The following is an 11,852-nucleotide window of genomic DNA, read 5'->3' as shown; positions in this document are numbered from 1 at the left end:
CATTGGCCGCGCACACTATTGACCCATTGTCTGCCCCGTTTCCAGAATTAGCCCCAGTTAATCACTTGGGCTTTGAAGGGAATTTCCTCGTGGAATTCTCCACCGAAAATCTAATCAACTGACCTGCCCTCCCAACAATGGCAGGCTTTTTGTGTGTGCGTGTGTGTGCATGTGTGTGTGTGCGCGCGTGTGTGTGTGTGTGTGCGTGTGTGCGCGCGCGCGTGTGTATGCGCGAATATGTGTGTGAGCGTGTGTGTGCGTGTGTGCGCGTGTGTGCGCGTTGTGTGCTTGTGCTTGTGTGCCTGTGTGTGTGTGTGTGTGTGTGTGTGTGTGTGTGTGTGTGTGTGTGTGTGTATCCTCACCTCTCCCCGGGCTCGGAGCCTTTTGTGCCGGGGGCCGGCCCCGGTGGGCGCGGGCGGGCGCGGGTGCGGGGCGCGGGCGGGTGGGCGCGGGGCGTTGCGGGCCGCGGGGGTCGGCGCGCGCCGCGGGGGGCGTGGGGGGCGCGTCGGAGCCGCGGGACCTGCCGGCCGCCCCCGCCGGCCCGTCGGGATCTGGGTCATCGCGGCGGCGCCGAGGCCGGGCTGGGCCGGCGCGGCCGGGCCGGAGTTGGGGCCACCGGGTTCCCCGGGGCGGCCGGGGCCGAGGGCGTCGGAGCGACCCCCGCAGCCCGCGCCCCGCCGCGCGCCCCCCCCACCTCCCCGCCCCCCGCGGGAGGAGCCCGGTAGGACCCGAGGCCCGGCCCCGGGGCGGCGCGGGGGGCGCGGGGGCCGCGTGCGGGGCGGCGCGGGGGTCCCGCGTGGAGTTTGCGGCCGGGAAAGTTTGCGGGGCGGGCGGGGACGCGGGCGGGCGCGGGCCGGGAGCCCGGGCGCCTGAGTGACAAGTTGTTTACAGGTTCCCCCGAGGGGCTCTGCTATATTTCAAGCTGTCAAAGTTGCTTTTCTTCCCGCAGAACAATGCCTGATTGTTGTGCGTGAGTCTGTGTGTGTGTGTGTGTGCGTGTGTGCGTGTGTGTGTGTGTGTGCGTGTGTGTGTGCGTTTCCGTGTGCGCACAGAGGGGCCACCCCCTGGAAGGGGGTGAGCAGGAGTGTTCATGCCGGGTGTAAAATGCTACTACTCATATTTGATTTTTTTTTTTTTGCCTAATGAGCTCATAAATGCAGTTTAATTGGAGTTCTGTGAGTGTATGGATTTCTCTTAATCAAGAGCAAATGCATTTCAGAAATCCTGCGAGCCTCTTGTGTGTGTGTGCGTGCGTGTGTGCGTGCGTGGTGTGTGTGTGTGTGTGTGTGTGTGTGCGCGCATGTGACTTTTATTATTTAGAGGAGCGAGAGTATGGGAGACGCGGTGAATGAGTTGACTTCTCACATTGGCTAATGCCTGCGAGGGGGAATTAACAGGAAGGGACAGGCACCCCGAGGTGCTGTCTGGTGCCTCGCGGCCCGCACGGAGCCCGCGAGGGTGTGGGAAGGGGGGCTGGACCCCGCCGCTGGAAGTGCGCTACCCCTTTAAGAGACTGGTCAAGGAGTCCTAGGAGAGAGAGAGAGAGGGAGAGAGAGAGGGAGAGAGGAGGGGGGAGCAGGGGGGAGATATTGAGAGAGAGAGAGAGAGAGAGAGAGAGAGAGAGAGAGAGAGAGAGAGAGAGAGGAGAGGAGGAGAGAGAGAGGAGGAGAGAGAGAGGGGAGAGGAGAGACAGAAAAATCAATTGGTTTAGAAGGTTTGGACTCACTTGACAGATTCAGTTGGAGACGATCCTAGGTGGCCGCGGTGACAAAGGGAAATTGTGCTTTTCCAGCATGCTTACTGACCCTGATTTACCCCAGGAGTTTGAAAGGTGAGTACAGTCCCCCCTCCGCGGTGGGAGCGCAACTCTCCCCTTCTCCCGGCGCCCCCGGAGCGGTGGGGAGATGCTCCCGAAAGCGTGTTTGTGCGCGCGGCTCTCCGCCCGCCCCGGGCTCCTCGCAGGCTGCTCAGCGGATTTTTGTTGGCGGTGCCCGGGACCCAACTGAACTGATTTGCAAAGTCGCCGGGATTTCTGATCCCGCTTGGAGGTTGTGTCCTCTCGCAGGAAATGAACTGAACGTGAAGCATCTCTTTCTCCAGCAGTCGCTGCTTCTGTTTCTCATTCACTCTTACTTTCTTCCTTCATTGATTTCCCACCCCCCACACCCACCCACCCACCCCCTTCACCTTTTAAAGAGCTTTTGTGCAGGGTTACCATTTTCAACATCTCTGTCTTGTAATTTCTGGGGTGTCAGGACATTTTTAGTGGTGGTTAAAAGGGAGGCTATAAGTTCCTATTTGGTCCTTTCGTAAAACTTTGGAAGCTGCTCAGTAAAGCACATGACCTTTTGTTGATATAAGAGAGCAGATTTTTTTTTTAAAGAAAATTTAACATCCTAGCATGCTATTAGTAGATTACACTTGAAATGTCAAAAGGGAGTAAGCGGTCCATCCTTTTCTAAGTTTTCGTGGCCACTGTTTGAGCTGTCTTAAATTGAATTTTGGTATAGTCTGTTTTCCCCTTTTGCTATGATGGGACTCTATGGATTTGTAATTAAGTAGCTTCTATTTGGAGAAATCTGCGTGATATCTTTCCATTTGATGTTGCTGCAAGTAAAATGGGGCTTTGGAAAAATCTTAGCCCCCTTCGTGCTCCTATAAGTACACATTGCAATTTTAAATTGGAGTTCTTATCCCGGCATAAGTTCATTTTTAGACTATAAATAGAATTATGTTTGCCATTAAAAAGAATTCAAACTTTGTATTCTGTATGGTGAATTAAAAAAATTCTAAAAAAAGCCAGGATGCATGCTACTCAGGCTTTTTTTCATTTTCATGAAAGCTACCTTCTGTATAAACATTTGTTGTATCTGACTATGCAATGCAAGCTAGGTGCTAGACCAGCTGGTTAAAAATATGCTAAGTCAAGCTGTTCATCGCTCAAACGACTGAATTTGATATGAAAAGACGAAAAAAGAAAGGACAAAGATTAAAACACTCTAGAAGTGAAGCAATGGAAAAGAAGAGTATTAAGATTAAAATAGTGCTTGAATGTGCTCACATTTAGAGAAGTCAGTATTAGGTCAGTGAAGAAAGTGAAATAGTCACATATATACTTTAATATTCTCTTCTTTTTAGTTATTTCTTCTTCTTCTTCTTCTTCTTCTTCTTCTTCTTCTTCTTCTTCTTCTTCTTCTTCTTCTTCTTCTTCTTCTTCTTCTTCTTCTTCTTCTTCTTCTTCTTCTTCTTCCTCCTCCTCCTCCTCCTCCTCCCTCTACTCGTTCTTCTCTCTCTCTCTTTTGCTGTTAAATTTAAGATCCTCAGCAGATAATTCCAATGAATTGTTGAATGTTATTTACTGGTTTTAATTTTTTGAAAGTTCTTCATAGTAACTCTAGTCTTTATTTTCAAAATGTAGTCTACCTTATATGTTTATATTGAAGTTATTGGAACTGCTACATACTGTTGCCTGGTGTAGTGGTCTGTTGCTTCAATGTAGCAAGTTTTCTAGGGTGCACAGAGTAAGTAGCACTTAATGATAATATTTTCTCAATTCTGTAGTTTTGAAAATAAAACTCTGGGACTCATTTGTATCCCTGTTAACAGACTTTTTATTTAAAAGGCAGTTACATTTTAGCAGGCTGTAGTCTGTTTATCTAGATAGGCAAGCTTCCCTACGAGGAACTTTATTTGTATTTTTTTAAAATTATCTCTTTTTAAACTGAACTTTTCCCTTTCCTATTCTTGAGGCTTAAATCTCTTAATATTACCCCCCACCCCCGTGAGAATTTCTCTTACTTGCTTTTCCATTCTTTCTCTAATCACTCAGAGGCACATTTTTCTAACTGGCTAATTAAATAAACAGTGATAATCAATAGAGTGTTTAGTATAGATGGCATGTTTAGAAATATTAGTAGCAAAAATAAGGCTGAGAAATGTTGTATGATATACAATTCTTAATAATTTCCCCTGTGGTTGTAATTGGTAATACATACAAAAATCTTAGTTAATCATTACTATTTGTTTACATTGAATTTGTACGGGGGTGAGCATCTCTTCAGTCACCCACATAGAATATATCATGCAGTCTCAATATTGAATATTTGTATTCTCCAAAGTCAGTATATATGTTAAAACATCATTATCACATATGGTAAACTTTTTTGCATGCTGTATTCTTTGCAGTTTTTATTGAGAAAGTGGGTTATTTCAATCAAGTATTTTTTACTCTATTTGCTCACCTGCTGTAGGTGTTTCACAAACTCAAAAATGTAAAGAGAGTGCTTCTAAATTTCTTCATGAAATTGAGAACTTTGCTTTAGAAAATTCAAATAAGTTGCTCAAAGTTTTTTGGTGTTGTGAAAGATTGTGAGTTAAACAAAATTCCATTGTTGTCTTCAACTTCTATTCTTTCCATCCTGCAGACTATTTGGAACTTTAAGCACTAAGTCAGAACTCAAATGCTAGGGTCAAACTTGGATTTAGATGTGCATGACAGTACTATGAACCCTTGAAACAAGCATGGTCAATACTGTCAGACTAATATTGCAACGATAAATAATTCAGATAGTTGCACTGTCTGTTAGAAGATGCTTAAAAGTAAAGCAAATTAAATAGTGATTCAGAAATAAATCAGTTGAAATTTTATTTTTAATTTCAACTGAGTCCTATTGATAAATGAAAAATGTACTTCTTAGGTGGGATGTGAATAGGCAAAGACTTACAAATTCTAAGTAATTAGTGTAAGAGAAAAAAATTTTTGCATCATACTATTTAGAAGAAACATGACTGGCAACGTGGGCTAGATTTAGTGCGAGCATCATTAGAGCAAATCCTTTAACTCCTAGAGTCTTCAGAGGAAGACAGTGAATTTATATATTCATCTGAAAATAAATAACAATAATTTATGACTTTAGGTTTTCTTTGGAGAATACCTTCTCTTTATTCATATTCCCAAATGAAATGCCATAAATTTTTGCCTTCAATTTCAATATTAGTTTCTGATGAATGGGGAAAAAGCACTTTGAAGCTGCCAGCAGTATTGTACTGCATTGCTTTCTTTTAAATTCAGCCTGTTTGATTGTAATGTAATAGTTTTATGACTAAGCTACTTGTTACACTTTCTAATTGCTTATTTTAGGGACTTAATTAAAGAGCAAAGTGTAAGAGGACTGCTCAAAAAAGACAGTCGATAATGTCAGGAAAGAAAAAAAAGTTGGGATTGAACATAATGGGATGAATCAAATTAAGTTTATAGTATCACTTATGTGATTGCTTCTCTCAAAACGGGTGTACTCAACAGACTTCTTATTTCCTAGAGGTTGCTAGAACCATATGAAAGACCTTCTGTAATAAAATTTTAATTTATTTATGCTGTATTTTCTCATCAAATTTGTTTGTGGTCAAAATCATGAAAGAAACAATCTTTTCACATTAGGGAATTGTCTAGTGCTTTTTTTTTTTCTGAAGGAAGAATAGCATCTTTATTATGAAAAGCAGTTTTGTAAAACTGCTGTGAAAAAGTGCTATCGATGGATTTTAAAATAACTCTGACATTAGTGGTCTTTTAATTACCTAAAGTTTCATCATAATATGTTACCCAGAGAGATTTATTCAGTTTAATTAGAAATTTAAAAGAAAAAAATACTACACTGTTCATGAGGAGTACTTTCAAGTTAGCAGGTAACTTCTAGGTGTGAGTCAGTAGGAAACTTCCTGAGTGCCTTCTGTCGTCTGCTGACATTTGCCCACCTCTAAGTTTTGAGATTATGTTTTCAAGAGGGTTTAATAGCTGCTGCCTTTGTGAATTTTATCATTTTATTTACTACTGCAGTTTAGTGAAAAAGGTGCCTCCAGGTGATTATAGATTTTAATTACCGTCTCAGTCATTTGCCGGTGAGTGAGCTGAGATGCTGGTTTGGAACACAGCTTGCATGCATCAGTGGACAACCCACACCCATCTCACGCTCACAACAGCGCTCTGTTCTGTTGACCTAGCAGGATCCCTGACTGATCACCAGAAACAATTAAGGGTTAAATTTCAGGTGGCATTGTGTACACTGATCAGTATTTAGCAGGTTGTCAGGCACAGAGAGGTGTGAATGCTATGATTACTTTTCAAGTTCATGTGTTCTTTTCATATCTTACATTTCTAAAATTCATGAGGCATAGGATTAAGTATTAATTTTTTTCTTAGGGAGCTTTTAAGTAAAAAAATCTATATGCATCATATGTGAGAGGCAAACAGGAAGACATATTTTAATAGTTTAACATATAATTCCATCATACGATTAGGAGCTGTTTAAAATATAGCACATTTATAATTTATTAAAATTGCATTGATGGATAGTACATTATTTTTAATTATTCTGTCCACAGATTATCTAGTTCCCAGCTACCTGGAAAATTGGGTATATTCATGAGCATATTGTATCACGCAGACATACGTTATGTAGGTTGGGTACTCACTCTTAGATTAAAGTCAAATAAGTATACCTGATGAATTCTAGTTTCTTTAATAGTTTGGTAGAATTTTGAAGCAGCTAATTAATTGCATGGGGAATAAACTACTCTAGATTTTTTTCTTCTACTAACTCACGGTTAGCTCCAATATGCCATATATTGTTGGACCAAAAAAATGGTCTAAAACATGCCAGCATCTTACCTTATTGTGTTCTTTTTTCTCTTCACTGATTGCCTTGTCATTTGTGTTAGATAGGAAGTTTGATAGTTAGAAAGGTAAATATCACCTAGTGCTGCTGCTGGAGAAAGCAAGCATTTTCAGACTGATGCTGCTTTGCTAAGTGAACAGAGTCTCCCTGGACAAACTCTAGAATGCGTCCGAGCCTTCCATTGTAATCAGACATTGCTGATGCTCCCGGAGAAGACCTTGCCCGGCTCCCTTTCCTTCCCCATCACCTATTCTTCCCTCTCCTCCCTCCTTGGGAGCTCATACATCTCCTCTAGGAGAGACTGTGGCATATGGTTCTGCCTGTCCAATAAGGGGGTGTTGCCGTTCTCCACGTTCAATACCCTTTTCCCTTGGAGCTTGAGAGTCAGACCTTAGCAGTGAGCCTGCCTCTGCCAGCCTGAGCATTCCAAGACTCCAAGTTGCTCCCAGCTCTCGCGTCTTCATTGTAGAGCTGCGTTCTGCTCGGTGGGCTGCCGAGGGGGGACTAGACCGAAACGAGATTTAGAAGAATTCTGGTGAGAACTGTTTATAGGGATATGGTATTTCAAAAGAATGTAGTAAACAAACAGAATTGTGGCATAAACAAAGATAATTAGCATAAACAATGTCGTTTTAGGACAGGTGGTTTAAAAAAACAAACAAAACAAAAAACCCAAATATGAACCCAACTTGAATGCTGCCGTTTGGAACCACTGAACCTTAATCTGTACTTCATGAGAATTTCCCAGGTTTGTTGAGAAACTTGTTAACATGCTTTTTCTCTTCCTTTTGTATCCATTTCCTGTGATGTGCCCTTTTATCACCCAGGGTGAAAGTAATTAATCTATTGCAAGGTAGTTGATGGCTGGTTTTTTTAACCCATAAAACATGACAGAAGGAAAAATCAAGAGCAAAAGCTTGTAGATGTTCATAGGCGTTTAGAAGCATTGTTGAATCTGAAATCAGTTCAGGCTGGAACTTGGCTTCTTGGATTTCATATCTCTTCGACTTAGGTAACATTTCCCTTGGCTCTTTAGTGTTAAGACATTTACTTTTGTCTTGCCTTAGAATTCAGAGTGATTTTTTTTTTTGGTTTTGCTGTGTCTAAATCATTGCTTGTGTTATGTGCTTATTTCTAAGTATTGCTTATTTCTTCTGTTTTTCTCTATTATGAAGATGCTGCAGCAGTATATAAATGTAGTTGGTGCTCATGCAATGTGAGGATGTTAGTTATTGTGGGTCACATTATCTAAACTACTATGCTGTTGTGATGAATTATTATCGGAAGACATTGAGGTTTATCATTAAAGAACCTTTTTCTTAATGCCAGGTACTGAAATATTTTGACTTAAATAAAATGCGGAGTGTGGCAAACAGAAAGCTTTTTATTTTTCATTAAGGACCAAAGAAAATTATTTATTGAAGTTAATAAGTTGGTGGGTTTTTTTTTTTTTGGTCTGTGCACATTTTCTGGTGGAGAATGTGGACAGGGATTCAAACTATGTCTCTGGTGGTCCTTCACTTAGCTGAAATGAAAGCATTTGTGAATGAGTGTTGGTTTCTTGGAATTATAAAGATGTGTGCAAACTAGTAAACCATGTCTCATTCATGTGCTATGTGGATTTCTCCTACTTCAGGGACAAAAATAATTTGGCTACTAAAGAATTAGGGCTACCTGCCAGTGCCAACACATACTGTAGGTAAAAGCTACACTATAAAGAAAAGCTGCTGGCAGCAAAGTTGTTGAAACTTTCATATGTAACAGTGTTTCTATTTCTGCTCTTCACATCTTTGAAAGAATGTATCTTTTTTTAGAAAAGAAAACGGCTCTAAAACATGTATATATGGTTTTTCTTTAAAGTATATTAGTGGCTTCATTGTAATAGTTCTCATTGTGTAGATGTGTAGAGTTTCTCTATATTCTATGCACACATGCTTCCTCTACCCATTCTAATGATTTTTGCTAGAATAAAACCCAATAATCAGATGTATATCGAAGAGATGCACATAGGAAGACTTAACAATCACTGAATAGCAGATGCCACCCACCCCAATTAAAAAAAAAAGCCTCAAAACCTTACGAGATTTTGATATTGACAGTTTACAAGAGTAAAATTAGTTGATAACTAAACACTTGTTTTATGAAGACTCTGCATTTTTCTTAAGGGATTCAGGACTAATGGGAAAAGAGGTGAAGGGTCAACCTATTAGTGTAGTTGATAATCTTAATTTATTAGTAAACACAGGCTCAAATAGCATTTTCTTGGAATTATTTTTAAGTGTAGGAAATCATAGCAGTGCTGATTTTTGTTTTGTTTTTATATTGGTTGGGATATACTAAGGGCATATACAGTATTGAGAGCTGGTTTATAGAATGTTCACATTGATCTGTTGACTTGTCATTTAAAATAATTTTATATTAATAAAAAAGAGCATCCTAATGGAAAAGAAACACAAACATTGAAAATGAGAAATACACCTCCATAAAAGAGAATACAAAATCAAATAAAGTAGTGTTTAATTTATGTAATTAATTCTTCATTCAAAGTTAATATAGATTGCTTAAAAGTCATAAAACATTTTTATTCTTAAAATGGTGTTAAGGTAAAATTATTGGCTTGCAAGTCTTCTTTTTGGGTATTTACCCTGAGCTAGAGTTTGTTGGGCAATAATTTACAAAGTCCAAAGACTCATTTTGCTTCTTTCCTAATGTCTTTTTGTTTTACTCTCCACCCTTTTTCTTCTTTATTGACTTACATAATATTTTTGAAAGGAATGTGTAGAAAAATATCACAAAATAAGCATTAATAATCTTTTTTAAATCTTTACTGCCTGAGTTCTGTGTTGAAGATAAAGCAGGTTAATGTATGGTTCTCTCAGTCTTTTAGTAGGAGAAATTAATTGATGGTTAAACTATAAAAGTTCTTATTCATTCATTAATTTAAGCTTACACTTGACTGAATTATAATTGAATATACATATCATATTAAGATTTCCATCTTTCTTTTAGTGTCATCACGATGTGAGGAAAACTTTTATGTAATATTTGAAGTACCAATAATCAAACAGAACAACTAGAACAGAAAAAAACAGCAGTGAATGCTATTTCTGAGGAAAGACCTTTTTTGTTCTCTCTCTACTCCTAAATATATATAATTTAAGAAATAGAGAACAAGATACTGTTTTTAGAACTCTAGGGATTATGGAATATCAAGATGGCAATGAAATTGTTTCCAAATATTAGGATTGCTAGGAAAATAGAAGGGGTACAGTTTTAGCTATACATAATTTGGTAGGTAATATTTAATACTTCTAAGGCACCCTTCAAGAGAAGAGAAAGGATATGCAAAAAGGTCCTCATAGCAATTTAAAGAATCAAACTGAAGGAGATGAATATATAGAGAGTCTTACAGGTAGACTAAAAGATAATTGGGAGGTTTTAGCAGTGATGTAAAGAGTCCACGGGGGTAAATTAATAGTTATACGCATTCACATTAAAAAGTTTAGAATTTAGAAGAAACTCTTTTCATTTAAGTAACCGAATTATTAATAAATTGAATTTGAATATTTTCTACTGAAACTCAGGGGATAAGATTGTGAAAGACAGAAACAGTTTATAGATACTTACAGTTTATCCCTCATTCTCGTTTGCACGAAGGTATCTATGGCATGAGCTACAGAAACGTAAAAGAGAATTCCAATATTTAGGATATTAAGATATTTAGGATATTTCATATTTAATAGAAAATTTGAATTCAAGAATTTGGGATGGTCAAGCTATGCCTGACACAGTTGGAGATATTGGAAGTTTCGGGTTGAGATTGAGAAAGTTGAGTGCTCGAGTCCAAAGCCAAACATACTGAGCCAACAAAGAGGTGTTTTTGTTTTGTTTTGGTTTGTTTTTAGGATTTCAAGTATTTTTCCTAAAACATTGAATAATGTCCACCTTTTAAATAAAAGTCTGCTTTTATCATTATCTTCATTGAGGTTTTGAAAGGGCAAAGGAATATAAAGTGATATTAGCTGGACTGGTGGACTGGTATCCCAAGATCAGTCTTTTCTACAGACTGAGAAAATTCTGCGAGTCTGTGTATGTTCTGTAAAATGCAAACATGGGAGTGATGATTTCTGAAATATCTTAATGTTTGAGATTTCATTAATTTGAAATGCATGTGAAAGAGTCCTAGGCTTCTTATCTGATGGTCCGAATTCTGGCATTTATACATATATTTGGAGACAGAGTATCTCATATAAGTAGCCTGACACGTGGAACCACTTCTCAATTAACCTATCAATTGCTTGGTGTTGTGCAGACACAAGTAGCTGGACCAAAGGAATTTTCAGTCTAATACAATATATTTGGTGCTCAAATATGCTATAAACCTTTAAAACTCAGTTTTTCTAAAGATAATATTCATATTCTATGTGTTTGAAAGGCTCAGATACATCAGATCACCACCCTCAACTATCGACAATAATGTGAAAAATAAATTATGTATGGACTACTGAATAATACCTTTTGGAAGAATATGAAAAGCATGAAGGTGACATTTTAGGTCAAAGAACCTAAAGCCTTTATAAGGATCACATAAATGTAAAAATCAAATAATTGACCAGTAGAATTTTTGGACATACCTGGTGCTGTGGGAAGTTTATGTCTCTTTTTTCATGAATAAATAGAACCTTAGGCTTCAAGACCAACTAAATTACAAGTTTTTTGTCAAACTAAATTAGATAGCTCGTAGTTTTATCATTAGTTCAGCCAAACTTCTATGCATTAGTTGATAGATGACAAGAATTATTGAATTGTGAATCACAGTAGAGGGAATAACCAATGAAAGATGCATTTTAAAAGTCAGATTCAGCAGGTTGCACGCTTTTTTAAAAAAAACACCGTGTTTGAATTAAAAGGTGTACTCATACTATCGATACCATAATCATAATGCATATCCACAGACTTTCCATATTATTGTTACTTTAAAACATGGTGTCATGAAGCTATTATATAAATTAGTTTTATGTTGTAGACTTAGATGCATATATTTGGCATAATACAAATTGGCTATATGTTAAAAATGTTTTGTTTGCATAATAATCTTGTAGAATCTTCTCATTCCATTCCTGACACTTATAATTTTGGAATGAAGACTGAGTGTTATTCTCTTATTCTCCTGCTATATAA

At 38.8% G+C, this 11,852-nt stretch overlaps 1 protein-coding gene across 6 annotated transcripts in view; it reads left to right on the top strand.

Moving 5' to 3' along the window:
* Positions 1 to 512: 512 nt before the first annotated feature.
* SOX5 (SRY-box transcription factor 5) overlaps positions 513 to 11,852 on the top strand; it is a 439,034-nt gene continuing 427,694 nt past the window's right edge. For 5 of the 6 annotated variants that reach the window (XM_055118344.1, XM_055118343.1, XM_004611274.3 and 2 more), the window contains exon 1: positions 1,608 to 1,831. In XM_055118344.1, coding sequence (XP_054974319.1) covers positions 1,794 to 1,831 — 38 coding nt within the window. In that variant the 5' untranslated portion in view covers positions 1,608 to 1,793. Of the gene's footprint in view, positions 722 to 1,607; positions 1,832 to 11,852 lie in introns of those variants that run through there. The other variant, XM_055118342.1, reaches the window with a different exon arrangement.

This window comes from Sorex araneus, chromosome 10 (assembly GCF_027595985.1).
Source record: "Sorex araneus isolate mSorAra2 chromosome 10, mSorAra2.pri, whole genome shotgun sequence".
In the NCBI taxonomy this organism is placed as follows: domain Eukaryota; kingdom Metazoa; phylum Chordata; class Mammalia; order Eulipotyphla; family Soricidae; genus Sorex; species Sorex araneus.
The sequence above is the reverse complement of the archived record's forward strand: the minus strand, read 5'-3'. Positions and strand labels throughout refer to the sequence as shown.